Source organism: Aulonocara stuartgranti (genome assembly GCF_965226115.1).
Source record: "Aulonocara stuartgranti genome assembly, chromosome: 23".
In the NCBI taxonomy this organism is placed as follows: domain Eukaryota; kingdom Metazoa; phylum Chordata; class Actinopteri; order Cichliformes; family Cichlidae; genus Aulonocara; species Aulonocara stuartgranti.
The window spans coordinates 13,981,703-13,998,555 of NC_138958.1; the positions used below are offsets into that span (position 1 = coordinate 13,981,703).

The 16,853-nt window shown below is 43.0% G+C and overlaps 2 protein-coding genes across 3 annotated transcripts in view; both read right to left on the reverse strand.

Moving 5' to 3' along the window:
- Positions 1-3,248, reverse strand: part of sned1 (sushi, nidogen and EGF-like domains 1) — a 31,734-nt gene extending 28,486 nt beyond the window's left edge. Inside the window, exon 1 of one of the 2 annotated variants that reach the window (XR_014274681.1) lies at positions 2,241-3,248. Coding sequence is in view for 1 of the 2 variants with exons in the window: in XM_082524071.1 (XP_082380197.1) it covers positions 2,241-2,459 (219 nt within the window). In the remaining variant the exon portion in view is untranslated. The remainder of the gene's footprint in view (positions 1-2,240) is intronic. The other variant, XM_082524071.1, reaches the window with a different exon arrangement.
- A 215-nt stretch (positions 3,249-3,463) lies between these two features.
- The window catches only part of crocc2 (ciliary rootlet coiled-coil, rootletin family member 2), a 43,456-nt gene continuing 30,066 nt past the window's right edge, over positions 3,464-16,853 (reverse strand). Inside the window, exons 20-36 of the mRNA XM_082524070.1 lie at positions 16,277-16,446; positions 16,021-16,200; positions 15,297-15,431; positions 15,062-15,205; positions 12,791-13,029; positions 12,533-12,692; positions 12,274-12,441; positions 10,228-10,612; positions 10,014-10,144; positions 9,791-9,911; positions 9,532-9,686; positions 9,005-9,445; positions 7,603-7,752; positions 7,324-7,515; positions 5,507-5,638; positions 4,095-4,274; positions 3,464-4,010 (exon numbers count right to left, since the gene is read on the reverse strand). Coding sequence (XP_082380196.1) covers positions 3,927-4,010; positions 4,095-4,274; positions 5,507-5,638; positions 7,324-7,515; positions 7,603-7,752; positions 9,005-9,445; positions 9,532-9,686; positions 9,791-9,911; positions 10,014-10,144; positions 10,228-10,612; positions 12,274-12,441; positions 12,533-12,692; positions 12,791-13,029; positions 15,062-15,205; positions 15,297-15,431; positions 16,021-16,200; positions 16,277-16,446 — 3,167 coding nt within the window. The 3' untranslated portion in view covers positions 3,464-3,926. The remainder of the gene's footprint in view (positions 4,011-4,094; positions 4,275-5,506; positions 5,639-7,323; positions 7,516-7,602; positions 7,753-9,004; positions 9,446-9,531; positions 9,687-9,790; positions 9,912-10,013; positions 10,145-10,227; positions 10,613-12,273; positions 12,442-12,532; positions 12,693-12,790; positions 13,030-15,061; positions 15,206-15,296; positions 15,432-16,020; positions 16,201-16,276; positions 16,447-16,853) is intronic.

Sequence of the window (16,853 nt, forward strand, 5' to 3'; positions counted from 1 at the left end):
AAAAATCGTTTCCATTGGAAGATGAACTGCTTCTAATATAACACACATCTCTCATCCTACACATGCATGTAAAATGCACCCATGCAGAGTACAAAGAATAAAACTCTACGCACACATCTTTGGGCCATACACGGTGGTGAGTGAAACGAGTGAATGAAACTGTACAAAGTGTTGGTGCTCTTCAGAAGACCAGATCAGCACTAGCAGATGTGTAATCTGTAAAAATACAGATATGCTGTAGAACGTTCTCGGTGGAAACATTTAAATGTACTGAAATGTTGTTTACGTGCATTTATTTCCAGTGACAGTCTATTTAATCCACTGAAAGACTTGGGACTTTTTCCACTATCCATGAGAGTTTCTCTCTGCACTAACTCCCTTTGATCGTGCCCGTCTATTCTCACATCTGCTTTTAAACTTGTGTTCTTTTCTCTCTGACCTTGGATGTGCTCCTTCGCTGTGTTTACGCCGGTCATCCGTAAGAGTAGTTAATCCATGAAACGCATTGTTTAGAAGCCCTCTAAGATTCTTTGCAGATACATCTGCATTATGTTAAAGTGATTGGTCATTTCTCAGATAAAGCAGCTGGACAGTTCCAGGGGGAAGACCCCTGCCATGTTATCTGAGGCGTGGGAGGAAGGGAGGAGGGGAGGGAGGACCCGGAGGAGGAGAGAAACATGAGAAAACTCCCTGACACAGACCGTAACAGAGGGACAGCCTGGTTACGAGGCAGAAATGGGACTGGAGTGGGACCAAGTCGGTATCTTAGGTGACATTAAAAGTATCTGTAAACAAGCGCTGCATGGCTGTGATGATCCTTAAATCTACGGAAACTCCTGCAAACAAGACGTCCTGGTTCAGAAATACGCTCCGAGGCATGTTTACTGCTCAGCAGAATCAGTTATGATAATGAAGCGTGACAGCGCCCACAAACCATCTAAAACCAGTCTGATTCTGCAGCTTCCATGTAGCCCAGAGGCTTGGAACAAAGTCCTGGGAGAAATTATTCATACAAATTTACCCCTTTAGTACTCACTGAAATATTACCTGTTCAAAGCAGCTCTCTGGTGGCAGATATTGCCCTGTGGGCTGCCTGCTTTACAGCGCATGTTAAATGGATTCAGGTGAGGTTTTAAAACAAGCGTGACTGTAATTTCAAGTGGTTTCTATAATTTGCTTTTGCTTTCTCTGACCTCAGAATGAGACGCAAAGCAAGAGCCACGGGATATCACATCACTACCAACACAGCACATTTTTCAGATTTAGATTGTTATCTCTCTATCAGATGATAATTCAGTCTAAGATCAACAAGCCAAGCAAACAGCAACATGTCTTATCTTGTCTAATTTCACTGCAGAGTATCAGTATTGTTAAAGGAGAAGTGCCAGCAGTTGTGCTCGTAAACATCGCGTCTCTGTCTTTACGCTGCGTTTAGATGCAGGAGAGTTTTACATTTTTCCACATGAGGGAGCTGACCTCACCGCTCGTGGCGTAAACGCTCAGATTAGAAAAACAACCTCTGACCTTGCCCATTGTTGCCATGGTTCCTCAGCCTCCCTCGCCCAGTGTTTGAAGAGGGAGGAAGGGGAGATATGAAGCGCAAACGCAGATGCCTCACCACAACAGGTGGTGTTGATTTAAGGGAGTTCTGCCTTTCCATGCGCTGGAACCGAACCCAATACATGACAAAGGCAGATCAAAGGCTGTTTCACTGTGCTGTGCGAAAATCCTTGTCAAACCGTTGGGCTTCCTCCCATGAGTGCTGTTTCTCTCTCTCTCTCTGCTGTGCATATTTTCCCTCCGCTCTCTCGCTCCTTCTGAAAAGAGAACCACTCACAGATGCTGCGGCGACAGTAAGAACACAAACTGTCACTTCCTTTAACAGCTCTTTTCAGATTTATTATAACAGGAGTTACCACTGTGCTGCTAATAGTTTGTCTCTTGCTCTGCCTCTGTGCACTCGAGGGACCTCAGAGTGCAGAAAGGGGCAGATGTAAAGAGAAAGTCACAGAGGAGTATGATTACACCCGTGAGGGGAAAACGCGATATTCTACATGAACGTATACAAATTCTCTGAGGGTACCGCAATGTAGTATTTGGCTGTGTGCCACATCTCAGCTCCCTGAGGCTCTTATACGATCCACAACATTTCAGATCCAATTTCCAGCTACCAAGTGCATGCACACTCATAACCAGTGATTTCAAAACACATCAGCAGAAACACACTCCTCTGTACTCACATAGAGTCCTGTGTGCCTGTCTCCAAAGAAGGGGAATGCAACAGAGATCTCCAGGAGCCCAGAGCCGCCGTCATCCTGAGCAATGGTCTGGGAGTCCCCCTTGTCCCGGCCAAAGGGGTAGAAGTCCTCCAGGGGCACAGCAGGTTCCACGCCGGGCAGCAGGGTCAGGAAGAAGAGGGTGCAGAAGCAGGGCAGCAGGGCTTCCAGCACCAGCACCATGGCCTCAGCCACCCAGGGATGGAGCTGACAGCAGGCACAGCGGAGGAGAGGGAGGAGCGCGTACACCTGAGGCAACAAGAGCAGAGCAGAGCAGAACAAGACAAGACCGCACGTTCTCCCTCTGAATCCTCCTCTGACTGCTCTCTGGTTCTCCTCACTTGTCCTTCAGTGGTGAACTGGGCTTCTTGTGTGAGACAGGGGAATACTGCAGATTCCTTGCATTCTGCTTTCTGCTGGGCACTGCATGAGCTACACTCTGTCTCACTGAAATGAAACGAAGGAAAGGAATGAAAGAGGGGGAGCAACCTGATTCAGCTGAGATTTTTTTTTTTAAAAACAATCCAGTGATTTGGTCCCTGATAGTCAGCTTAGAAATATCCTCAATAAAAGCTCTATTCTGCTTGCCAAAGGAGTTCTTTCAGCTTTGGCCCCACCTCCCCCACAGGGATTCACTACCTTGCATAATTAGCTCCTTCTAGCCAATAGCTAGAACGAGGCCGGTAACTGGATAAGCACTGGGCGGATCTATGGTAATCAAAGGGCTGCTTTAAAGAAACTGACAGGATTTTCCCCTTTCAGTGAAACTCCTGCTATGTGACACAGTGAGAAGACATGTGTGTGAACTGTTGGGGAAATAAGTGTGAATTTAAATGGAAGAAAATGGAAACGGGTTACTGGTGTTTAAGATACTCAAAGTCAGAATGAAAACATGCTACTGCGATAGTTCAGGGTTGTGGATGATTACAGGATAAGTGGCAGTGAACTTTTAAAGGATCATGAGGAGTGTGCACCTATCTTTGACAGAAATCTATGGCAACAGCGACAGAAGGTCATTCTCTCACACAGGAAAACAAGAAACACTAAATTCACAAATGCTGTAAGAGTGCAAAACTCACACGTCGTGAAAGAGCCAACACTATTGTGAAACTTTGAAACTGCGCTTTAGTTTATTGAAAATAATCAAAACTTCTGCACCATTAGTACTGATTAAGTCAAACACCACACATGATAACATTCATTTATTTAGTCTTTTTGACATCCTAAGAAAAAATCTTTTAAAATCTGCAAATGACTATTCTAAATATTTGGATCTGCACTCATATATATTCTTACTGGGATTCACATGATCAATATGACAAATGAGTTTGCAAAAATAAAATAAAAATCTAGGAAAAAGAAGAAAGTATGAACCAAGAAAACTGACACAGCATGAGCAGACTTAGAAACGCCAACTGCGGTGAGTCAGAGGAAATCCTTAAAACAATTTGGCACATCCAGTTCACTTATAAACAAAACGCTCTTTGTTTGTTGTTGTTGAGTTTTCCTTTGGATTAATGTAATCCTGTGTGCACATGTGCGAGGTGGGAGCGAATGCAGGAGTGGGTTTCTCTGTATGGAGATGTAGGTTGAAACGTAACGCTGTTGGGAAGCAGCCAACAGAGGCGGAGGAGCACGCTCTCACTCTCACTACACGCCGGGCTGAAGCATCTGATTGAAATAGGCCTGTCGTCTTCTCGTCTCCTGATCGAGCTGCTCTTTGAGCGCCAGCAACTGCAAAAAACCCCAGATAAAAAAAACAAAAAAAACCAATATCTGTAATCACACAGAAAACATTCACAGGTAGATTTAAAATACCTGTTCTTCGAGGCCTCTGACCCTCTGTCGATGTGCCTTCTCCCTGCTCTCCAAAGCCTGCTCTGCCTGAAGCTGATTGTCTCTCAGACGCTCCGTCTCCATATCCAACTCCTGGTGGTGGCGTGCTGTCACCTCCAGGAGGCGGTGTGCGTGAGCATGCTCTGACTGGGAGATGTGGGCCTGAGGACAATTCAGAAAAGATTATGAGACTGAAAACACAGAGAGAAAAGGTCAAATTCGGGTTTTTGTGTACTTTTAGTGTCTCCTGGTGGGGTTCTCTGATCACAAATTTTTACAAACACATTATTTGGAAGGCAGCTGTCTTTAACTTCTGCATTTTCTGATTTACACATTTCTTTTGTTGTGTCTTTATAGGCTGCTGTCAGATCCACTGACATTTTGGCTTCTTTATGGAAGACACCGTCTCTCTCTCTCTCTCTCTCTCTCTCTCTCTGCCACACCTGAATGCCACAGCTGTACAACATCTGGATCCTGTTCCAGAAACCACAAACTTAGAGTTTAACTCCTGAACTTTGAGATGGGAAAGTCTTCTTCTTTGGGTCCAGAAAGGCTTAACTGAGTTAGCCCAGTCAATTCTATATGTATGTACATGTACATGAGTATGTACATCGTAGGTCATAACAAGACTGACCCACCAGTGGAAAATGGATGGTATTTATCTCAGAAACATCATCTTAGAGTCGTTTTAATTAGGTTAGTCAGGTGAGTCATTATTTAAGCACTTAAAATTACTTTTTGTTTAATGATAAAAAACATGCGACGACGCTGTAATTTTCCTTTTCAATCTACTAAATGTCTTTATGATATTTGCTGTGAAACTGTTTGCTGGTACTGCTTGTCCTTCAATCCTTTTACAATAAAAATGTTCTGATGAGTTTATGGACTCTACTTTCAGGTCATACTAAGTAAAACATGAAGTCCATTTTGTAAATTATAGTTGTTATTAGAGCCAGAAAGAAAGATTATCCCGGGTGTGTGTGGTGTGTGGTTTCAAAGTCAGATCCAACCCTTGCTCATCGCATTGAGTTGACTACACTAACCAATCAATCTTTCATACTGTCTCTAGCAGCGATGGAGTGCACAGAAATGACTCAGTGTCAATTAAATTCAGTATCTTGAAGCGATGACAGCTGAAATGATTTTTTCCGTTTATTTGGAGTTTTTAACATCATCATTACGAACACTAGAAAACTTTAGATTGTCTGTGATAGATGAAGGAAACAGGATGCTATGAGAAACAACATAGCCATTAAAAATGATGAAAATATAACCATAATTTCAGTTGCTGGAACAGCTGGATTGTTTGAGGATTACGTATAGATCCTATAAAACAGTTTGTGCTGCCAGTGCAGTCCCTGCTCGTCCTCTGCTGTAATCCTGGAGCTTCTCACCTGCAGAGTCTGCATCTCGTTCTGTTTTCCAGCCAGCTGCTGCTCCAGACTCCGCACCCTCTGCTCCAGCTCCTCTCGTGCTCTGGCGACAGATGCTGCCTCCTCCTCCTTCCTCAACCTCTCCATCTCCACCTGACAACAGCACGAGGGTGACATAACGTGAACGACTTTACCATGATTGTTCTGCACCCATGTGCCTTCCTGTAATCGGTGTAGCAGAAGCCGAGCACAGAGCCTCTCGGTTCCCACAGTCCACCTCCGTATTTCCCTCAGTTTGGGATGACTTTCTACAGCAAACAGAAAGCTCAGGAAATAATAACACTAAACTACAGAATAATAAAGACAGTGTTCAGTATTTTTATGTGTCTTATATGTCTTCACTTGGTCCAGGAGCCTTCTGACCAACACTAAACGTGGATTACTTCAGACCTGGCTGCTGTCACACAAAGGCTTCCAGCAGTTGTAGAATTTGCAGTCTTTAATTACATTTAAAGCCAATTGTGGTTTGGCTTCCTCGTATATTACAGATATTTTACCTCATATTCAGCAAAAATATCTTTTAGGTCCACTGACCAAAAGCAGAGTAATACTTTAGGGCCTGGGTTTAAAAAAAGAATTAAGATCGTGGCTTTAATGCCTTGTTTCAGCTTTTTGCTTTTTAGTAACTGGGATTCATTCTCAGTATTTGTCACAACTGTTCTTATTTTTTTTACTTTTATGTTGATTTATGACATAAAAGCCCCAAATAATGAATAATCCTCTTTCATGCTTATTTATAACTACAGCATCTGTGTTTTCCCCTGTGTTTGTTAAGGCTGGCAGCTTTATAATATTAGGTTTTGTGTGCCACACACACAAGTAAAACATTTTTAACAATCAGTGTATTCTAACACCTGACTGAAATCTCGTGTATACCGTGTCTTGATCGACTGACTTTAACATTCCAGTAACCCCACACATATATTTACACGTGCTGTTGTGATATTTTTAATTGTAAACATTATAAATCTGTCAATTTACTTTTCTTACAACTTTTCATAGTTTTCACAGGAACCGGTCCACTGGTGTGACGAGGATAATGGGGATTTTGTGTAAAATATATTTGTGCATTCGTGCATCACGGCTAACAGAACTACAGAAACATTAAGAGATATTAAAAAGTCCACGTTTTTTTGTTCGTTTGACAACCAGAGCAACCAGAGTTCGGACAAACTTGCTGCTTATTTGGAAAACTGTTTGTTGCCCAGATACCCAAATACTATCTCCCTGGTACTGGTCTCTGTTTGGATAAACAGTTGGTAGCTTTCAGAGGCGGGTGTAGTTTCAGGCAATACATCCCTTCTACAGTGGAACAGTATGGCATAAAGATCAGGTGGAAATATGATGGATTTGGATAAAATTACTTAGATTCCATAAATAATGACATTAGAGTATTTTAGAACATCTCTCATAAATAAAGGAAACTACACTGATATGAGAAACACAATCTTAAAAAAAAAAAAAAACTTTACTCAGCCATGTTAGCTCCTAAAGTAAAGCTTTGGCCCTTCAGGGTTTAATAAGAAGTAAAGCAACTAAAGATTATGGATGTTTCTCCTGTTTTGCATTTTTGGTGATCCCTTGTTTAAATAATAAAGTTTATTTGTATAGCACTTGCCAAAATGTATTAGTTTTTAATGCTAATTGTTTCAGGTTTTATTTTTACACACTGACACAACAGCCACACAGAATCTCACCGAGCTTTCTGAATTTCGGGGAGAAAGCTGATAAGTGTAATCAGTGTTTGAAAGCACTGTGCAGCAGGCCAATCAGCTCACCTTCTCCAGCGCCTTTCTAAGTGCAGATTTGTCTTTACCAAAGCGTGTCACCACCTTCTCGATCTCAGCTCTCTCACTCTGGAGCTTTTGCAAGAAGCTCTGGAGATTGGCGACCTTTTCTTGGAGTTCTTTCTTCTCTCTGTGCAGCTGCTGGGAGGTTTGAAGCTCAGCCTCCTGCTGTTGCTTTAGGCTCTGGGACACAGTTAATCAACCACACATCAAAACAGTGTCTTGACCTTTGTACCTGTATTTGCTTACACTTCTACCACTGTGACTCACCTCCTTTAGTGTTCTGTTATGTTTCTCTAGCTCAGAAATATTAAAGTTTGAGTTTTCTTGGACTCTTTGAAGGTTCTGGTTCTGCTCTGCGAGCATGTGGTTCAGCCTCTTACTTTCTGAAAGGGCGTCTCGTGTTTTATCCAGACGTTCCTATGGACACATGCACATCGACAAAAACACAACGCAATGGATCACCTTTTTCACGGAAGGACCCTGTCCAGTAAAGCATTTAGACATGGTCAAGATGACCTGCTGAAGTTCAAACTGAGCACCAAAGTGTAAAAGAATGATGATTTAAGATAGTCTGAATGTTGTTGGGTTTTGACAGGTGGTCTAAGTATTTCAGAAACTAATGAGCTCCTGGGATTTTCCCACATAACCATCTCTAAGATTTACAGAAAATAGTCTGTAAAAGAGAAAATATCCAGAGAGCGGCAGTTCTCTGGGAGAAAATGACTTGTTGATGTCAAAGGTCAGAGCAAAATGGCCAGACTGCTAATAAGAGTGCAGAAGTAACTCAAATAACCCCTCTTGATACACTTTGGTCGCCTTACTAAACATATTCATTTGCACCTTCCAAATCGAAATCAGTGTTTTTGAAAACCTTTTGTGCCCAAGTTACACCAAAGACAAGCCAAACAATTCAAGGCACAGATGTATTCATTTCTGTGCAAATTAGCCTCTAGATCATGTGTCATATCCATCAGTTTCTGTTTGGTTTTTGTGAAAGCCCGTTTGTAAAATGTTTTTGCAAGAATACTCCACTAGCTTACATCTTGCCTTCATCTCCGTATCAGGCACAATCAGAGTCCAACCAACAGTCTTGTTGCCTCTGGTTCAGAGCCAGCTCTCTTTTGAAGTTTCTCTCAGAAGGGACATTTGGTTTCCAGGTGCTTCTTTCACTTGTGGCACCATGTTAGCAAATATTAGCAAATATTAGGACATTTACTCCGACAAATGGCTGTTGAAATCCCCTGTTTGGTTGAAGTCATGACACTTTTACTCTTTCCTTTATTGGGTACGCAGACGGAAGATTTTTAGCCAAATGAGTGAATGCAGAGTATTGATACATTATCAACAATTCATTTATTTTAGCGCAGTTGGACATTGTGTCACAAAAGTCCAATCGAATCGAAAGATCAACTTAATTTCACTTTTTAATTTCACATTTAACCCAATTTCAGTCTTGATTGCCACGGACCATTTAGAATCTTTTAGACCTCTAATCAACGGATAAAATGCTCGGTGGGATAGATGTAGCGCTTAATTTACTGCTCAGATTTTGACGAGTTTGAATGAAACCACAGCAGAGTAAATAAAAAATATGCCAGAGCTGATGAGGCCAGCTAAAACATGGGAGTTGTTCTCCTGCTGGATGGAGGGTTCAGGTGAGAGACTGTACCTGCAGCAGCCTTCGGTCCTGCTCGCTGGCAGTCAGAGCCCTCTGCAGCTGCGTTATCTGCTCCTGCAGGGCTCCCGTGTTGCTCCTGCTGTCACTGAGGGTGTTTGACAGTTTGTGAATCTGCTCTCTCAGCTGACTCTCATGTTGTTCAGCTTGAGCCAATGACGTGGCCAGTCTCTCCTCACTAAACCTCAGCGCCGCGCACCGGTCTTCACTCTCACCCAGTTTTCTCCTCATGTCCGTCAGCCTCTCCTGTAATGCACCTGCCTCAGCATCCAGCTCTGCCACTCTCAGCTGGGCCCTCTGCAGCTCGCCTTCGAGAGCACGTTGAGAAAGCTCCAGACTTCTCACCCTGCCTTCTGCTGCCTCCAGAGACTCCTTCAGTTTCTGCTGTTCTGAATTTGAACAAGTTTCTAACTGTTGAACAACCTCCAACTTGTCCTGTAGAGGGAGAAGAACAGGATTTCCTCAGCCTCAAAGAAGATGCTGTCAACATTTCTCTCAACAATATTTTGCTTTTTACGTACCTGAAGTGCTCTGGATTCAGCCTGAGCGGCTTGCAGACTAGCCCTGAGCTCCTCTTCAAGGCTTCTCTTCTCTCTCTCTGTGCAATGTGCTGCTTCTTCCTGCAGGGAAAGCGAAGTGTGTGCCTGGTTCAATCGTTCTTCCACGTCTCGTTTTCCTGAAAGAATATATGTATCTGTTATATATGTAAAACATATTGCTTGCTTAGGCAAATAACTACTGCTAGTTTGTGTATGAGTGAAGAGTTCAGTGGGTTTTTACCCTCCTCTAATTGCTTCAGAGACTTTTGTAGTTGTAGTAGTTGGGAGGATGATTTATCCTGACTGTCTTTGAGTTCAGTCACATGCTGAGTTAGACTGACTACCTGAGCCTTGGCTTCATCCTGAGGAAAGCAAAGCCATTATTTAAGTGAAAAAAATATGACTATAATATCAGAGTTTGAATCATTGAACTTATAATCAGTTATTAAGATTTTTAAATATACCCTGTCTCTTTGAGCATCTGTGAGTTCTTGCTGGAATTCCCGCAGGGCTGTATTGACTGATTCCAAGTCAAGCTCTTTGTCTTCACCATAGGCCACGGAGAGCAGAGATCCATTGGCCACACTCTCTCCTCCTGACCAGACACCACACTCATCGATTCAATTTTTCAGAGAGAAACATGGCACCATGATGCCCTATTGTAAGACCCAACTATACCTTTTGAATAGAAGTGGCTTCTCCAAGGGGAAGGAAACCGTCTTCGTGACCCTGGTTTGTCTGAAAGCCTCACGTGGTTGATGCCAACAGTGCGGCGCAGAGCTGCATACAGCCCCGCCAGCTTGAGCTCCAGGTCCCTGCATTTGGCATCGCTCACTTCCAGCTGCTCCTCCACGCTCTGGGCCTTGTTTTTAGCAACACCAACCTGCATGGAGAGTTCTTTGATTTGCGCCCTGGCATCTTCCAGTGCTGCCTCCAGCTGGGCGGTGGTTTCCCTGTGCCTCTGGTCACTCTGCCGCTGAAAAGTTTCTTTTTCCTGCAGTAGCTCTCGGTTCTGATGCTCCATGGACTCCAGCTCCATCACACGACGCTGTAAACCTGCGACCTGTGCAAACACCAAGAAAAAATCAGCAAAACTAAATATGGTCCATCATGTGTTAATTACATAAAGTAGAAAATGTTTAGCAGTGTTCATGTGATAAATGCGATAAACCAATAACAGAATTTGTAATCTATTATAATTTGAGGACACAGCTCGACCTAATAAATTAACAGGTTATTAAATGCTCCTTAACCAAAACGTTAAAGAGACCAAAATCTCACTACAAAATATGTCAATCTTGTAAATGATGATGATGATGATTATCTTTTTTAAAATTTTTTTTACATCTTTACATGTATTTGAATCTTTAACTGTTTAACTGCAGCATTAATAATGTGAACATAAATTGATCTACAACACTGAAAAACTGTCATTTAAAACATTATTATTGATAACTGTAGTTCCAATCATGCTCCAAAGGATTTTTAGTGGCCTAAATGTAGCTGTGTAAATAAAAACAACATGGCTTTAAGAAGTTCATCTGTTTCCCGATGACAAGCTTGTCGACTTCACTGATAGAGCCTCAGAAATGAGAAAATAAGGAGTAACAGCAATTGATTAATATACTGTGGAACCCTGACCCTTCTTTATAACCCACTACATGTCAGAGAAATAAAAACAAACTTTCCTCCAATAGCAAATGTTTAAGTTTTATACATCAGGCTTTTCTCAAATGAAGATGAGGGTGTCCCTTTGCACTTGTTTCTAGAAAAACGCAAAAGGGCATCAGTCTCACGAGTAAATCATAACATGAAACCAACAATCCTGTCAATTCTTTCTGTTTATTTTCCATTTGGGTTTAAAGGAAGAGTTTCAAAGATGCAGACCACTTTAAGTGATGGGATCCCAACAAGCTACATGTGGGACAAAGTGTGTTTTGGTGGGACATAGTTAATGCTGAGAGGTATTTAGCATCGGGAATAAGAAATATAGAACTGTTCTTCTATATTGGCCAGTGGATTCAAACCCACAACCCTCTTGCTGTGAGGCGATAGCCCTAACCACTGTAGCAATGTTGCATGTTTGCTTATAAAGAAATGAAGTTACTGCTGTATAGCTCCAAAATATTCTGAACGTACAGGTTTTGCACTTTTTGCAGACTTGCTGTTACGTGTAACTTATTTTTTTGCTTCTATTTTCACGAGTTTATTTTTGATCATTTGTTTTCAGATTGGTTTTAGATAATGTGGAGATGTTTTATGTTAAAAACGTTCTTGGTCCGGCCTGTTTCAGATCAAACTGGAGAATATATTGGCCATTACCTAAAGTGGTTTACTGAGCTTACAGACTGGTTTATATGTAGTTTGAAAAGGGAAACATCATCATTAATCAGCGTTCTAATATATCATAATGATCATCAATTTATTCTGGCATGCAGAATACACACATCCACCCGATATTCACTTACTGCTGGAAGGGGTCATGGGAATTTAGGGACCCTCAATGTGAATTTATGGGACTGAAGAGCTTGAATAATGAATTTATAATTCAATAATTTGCTAAAATGTTGAGCAACATTTGGATTTTTCAAACCCACTGCGCAGTAGTGTGTTATGGTTCATGCTGACTGTCACTGTGTGAGTGTGACATGTGAGGTATGTTAGCCAAGGTTGAATGTTTGCTCTAGCGTGTTGTTAGCATACTAACTCCCGGAGGCCTTCTACCTCGTTTAGCACCGCTTCCCTGCCAGCTTCACACTCCAGCACTCTCTGCTTGAGGGTGAAAGCCTCACGACGTGCCTCCTCCTCCTTCTGCTCCTCCTCACATACCCTGGCCTGCAGCTCTCGCAGTTCCTGTTTCTGCCGGATGTTCTCTCCTTCGAGGACCTTTACCTGTTCATGTCAGCACAGCACAAATTACTCCGATATAATTCTTCATTTCAAATAAATCAGATGGAAACCAGTGACCTCAGTCATTCTTCACCTGTCTGCGCAGTTCCTGCAGCTCTCTGCGCGCTTGCAGACGAGACTTCTCCAGCTCTCTCATGCCGCTCCGAAGAGCTGTTGCCTCTTGTTGCATTGAGCTCCTCTGCTCCTCTAAGACGGCCACTTTCTGCTCATTCTCCTCCACAGCTCGTCTCAAACTAGTCAAGACGTGGTTAATATTTACACATTAAAAAATATGATAAACATCCACTGTTGGTGGACGATTATAGCAACGTGCCTTGCATGGCAGCCATACCTGCTGTTATCACTTTCGGCTCGCTTGACGAGAGCTCTCAGCTCCTGGTTTGAGGCTTGGATGGCTTCTTTCTCTCGGGTCTCATTACCCAAGAGCCTTCTCAGGTCCACAGCATCTTTGCGTAACTTGTCTCGCTCCTGTGCACAGCCCTGAAGCTCTCTGTGAGCCTCAATCAACTCCCTTTGCCCTTTAAAACGTCCATCCTCTCCCTCGTGCAGCTGTTGACGGAGGCCCTCCAACTTCATGGGAAAGTTACAGAGAATTAAAGGCATGATGTATCAATAAAGAAAATTAGAGGGTCACAAACAAGAGCAAGAAAATGAAATAAATAGTTTAGAAACACTGAGCTTTTTTCTTGAGTTCTTCTCGCTCCAGCCCAGAATTTATTTGGTAACAAAATCCTCCTGCATGCCGACTTAGGATCGGATAATGCATCATAGCCTCACTGTTTGAAAGCTATTCCTCAACATCTCCTATTTTAAGCATTATCTGCACTATCTCAAAATACTCTCTGACCTATATTCTGTTTTATGGCAACATTTTGTGTGTTGAAGGGAGGCCCGAGCTCAGCGGGGCACGCATAAGAGCCAGTTGGGCCTTTAGCCAGGTGCTGTCTCTCCCTGTCTCCTCTTTGCAGCTCACAGTGCGAAGACAGCAACATGATAAACAGCAGCCCCCCTGGTGAAGTGGTAGGGGAGAAGGAGGGAGAAGAGGGAGGACAAGGAGCAGGATGAGGATGAGGAAGAGTGTTATGTTTAGAGGCCACACAAGATGGTTCGTCCTTATAAACTCTAAAGTGAGAAAAAACAAGCCAGTGCTGATCCAGCCCAACTCTACTTTATTTTATCTGATTTTTTGGGGTGGAGGGCAGTGGAGGAGGCAGAGAATATGAGGGCAGCAGTGTTGTGTTATGCGGATGGGAGAGGGGGACCCGGAGTCCCAGCGGAGCCAGCCTCTCGCTGCTGCGACGGAGAAAATAAACACTCCACCGCTGGCTTATTTACACAAGGGGTTAACTTAAACTTTGATTTGATATTATGGTACCAGAGACCGTATCCTCCTCTTTCTCGTTCTACCTCTTTCCCCTTATCGTTCTTCGTCTTTCATGCTCTTCGATTCTTTGTCACATGTCCTCACTCCTGCTTTCTGACATGAGAATCTTGAGATGGGATTAGTGAAAATAATCAAACAAGGAAGCGAGCAGGGGTGGCCAAATATGACAACGCTGCTGAAGCCTAACTTGATATATGGTAGGGAGGGCCGGCCAAACCTCAAAACTCTTGTGCTCTGGCTCCACTCATCCCCATTCACTATACTTTGACACGACTAAGGAGACAGCACGAAGACAGGGTGACGCTAAATTTTGCTTCTTTTTTAAATGAAACCAATAAGCCCCACACAGATAAACAATCTCCTTTTCCAGGAAGGCCAAGCTTTTAAATCATGGCATGGTGGGGCCTTTACAGCTCTGCAGTTACATCTTAATGAGGTGAGTGTGAGCTTGTTATTTCACTAAAACGCCCAGCGACCCTGTGCTTGGATTCCTGACCTTAAGCAACCCTGAGAGATGAGATTTACGGCTCCCTCATTTGGCTCCGAGAGGTATGTCACTGAGCCAAAATTATAGTCTCTAATTGCACTTTAATGTTTATATTAAGGTCAACAGAACCAAACTTTTCCCCTGTGGACTTGACAGGAAAAGGACACAGAAACTGCGAGCTGAGTAGAAATCTTAAGAGAGGACACCGCACCACCTTTCCTTGCAGGATTTGGCCCAGTGCACGCTGCACCTGATGGCACCCTGATGTTAGCAAAGCTCTGTGACACCAGCCAATGTCAACATAGGCTTATGGTAAATGGCTCTCGCTTGTACTGGTACAAATTGGTGCAAACTCTCCCTCACAGCAGAAGCAGATGAAAGGTCTCCCATCCAATGCCAAGCCAAACAAACTAAAAGTTTCCGAACCATTTCTGTGACACTACTGTACAAACCTGTGCCAATATAGTGAGAGCCAACTGATACACCATATATTTAAAAAAACAAAAAAACAAGAGACACGGTACCTTCCTAGATATTATGTGGTGAAAGTATAATCACAGAAAACAAGTAATGTTTCAGGGTCCTTTGGTTGGTACCTGTGGCTGGTATTTAATTCACAATGATTATGTATTACAGTGAATACTGATTGGTCTGATCTATGATACTCGTGAGAATAAACTCAAAATAGGTTAAATTAAAATCTTACATCAACTTTTTTTAAAAGTTCCTACCTCCTGTTGCGCATGCTCTCTCTGCTGGTTCAACTCTCTGACCTGCTCAGTGAGACTCTTTTTGTCACTCTCATGCGAGTTCAAAGACTCTTCAAAATGCAGCTGCAGTTCACGCAGCTCAGACTGCAGGACAGCCATTTGGTTCTGCAGCATATGAAAACACAAACCGGTCAGCCGAGTTACAACACGGCAAGGAAACGTGAACAGAGCCAGTATGCTCCCGTCATATTTTTACCTTGTCCTGCTCCTGTTTGCGAAGTGATTCCCTCTGCAGGCGTTCCATATCCATTTCCGCTGTGGCCAGGTCCTCTCGCAGGGATGCTAGCTTCTCTGTGAGGACAGCCTTCTCTGCCTCCATCTGAGACAAAGCCTGATCAAAACACACTGCGAGGTCAGAATCATTCATACGTAGCTCAGAAAAAGAAGCTGACTTGGCCACTGGTTCTTGGACAAAAAGAAATCGGTTCCACAGTTCGTACTTGTCATTTACTGTCAGTAATTTTTATATTGTCCTAGTGTCTGCACTCTTTCCCTGTCTTTGTCTCCCTCTGTCTTACCAATGAATTTGAACCTTTGTCTTCCTCATTTCCACTTCCTGGTTTACTTTAACTATTGTTTTTCTGTGCTATTCTCCTTTACTTTAAGGTCCTTTCTTCATGTTTCCTTGATTGCCTTCACCTGATTGTGTTTTTCCTCCTCTCACTGGTTATACCTGCACGCAACCCTGTTTGTAACCCTGTTTGTATTCTGCATACTCATTTTTCTGTTGTAACTCATGCTTCTTCTGCTTTCTTTAGGAATTGTATTATCTTCCAGTCCTTTTATATTTCATCTGCAGATCTTCTGCATGCTCAGAATTGCGATGTCGTCCCCTGGCCTACCTTCAAATACACAAACATTTTAAACATCACTGACAATCATAAGAACCATAAGAAACCTGCAAAGACCACCTCATGTACCTGCTGCTTTTCATTCTCAGCCTGCAGGAGACTTTGGCCGAACTCCTGCTTCAGCCTGGCCAGCTCTTCTCGCACCTGCTGCAGCTCCTTCTGGCTGTGCGCACGCAGCTCCTCACACTGTCTGCGCAGCTGCTCCTCGGCCTGCTCCCGCTGAAGCATCAGCTCTGCACGCTGCTGCTCCTAAGGACCAGCAAACAGACACTTCAGTACAATTAACAGATTAATAGACAGTGAGACCAGCAAATTCAAAGTGCACCTTCTGCTGACGTTCTGCTTCGAGCTGCTCTCTGTGAATTTGCTGTTTGCTGGTCAAAGTCAGCAGGGTACTCCTCTCAACTTGAGCCAGCTTTTCCTCCAACTTACTTCTTTCTTCTTTTGCTTGTGCACATTGCCGTTCAGCATCTGCTCGCATCTGAGCAGCTTCACCTGCACAGGTAAATACATCCATGTACCTCAGTTGCAGACAAACTTTAAAAACCACTGATGTTACAGAAGCAGCAATATTTTATTCAGAGTTTTTATCAAAGAACATGCTAGCTTAATGGCACTCATTTGTAGACCCAAAGATCTTGAGGTGCAGTGGACAGAAAGGACAAACTAATACAATACGAAATGCAGCGTAAGTGGATGTTACATAAAGCTAGCATAAAAGTGGAACTTGGCAAATGATACTAAACATCTTCTTTAGCTTAAATTCAAACTTAACTGTTACCCAATACCTAACCAAACACTGACCATGGACACCACAAGCGCCACGCTTTACCACGGTAAGTCAAACTAACCAGTTTGAACTGCAGCTGTTAAACGCACAGAAACTTAAATAAAACCTTTAA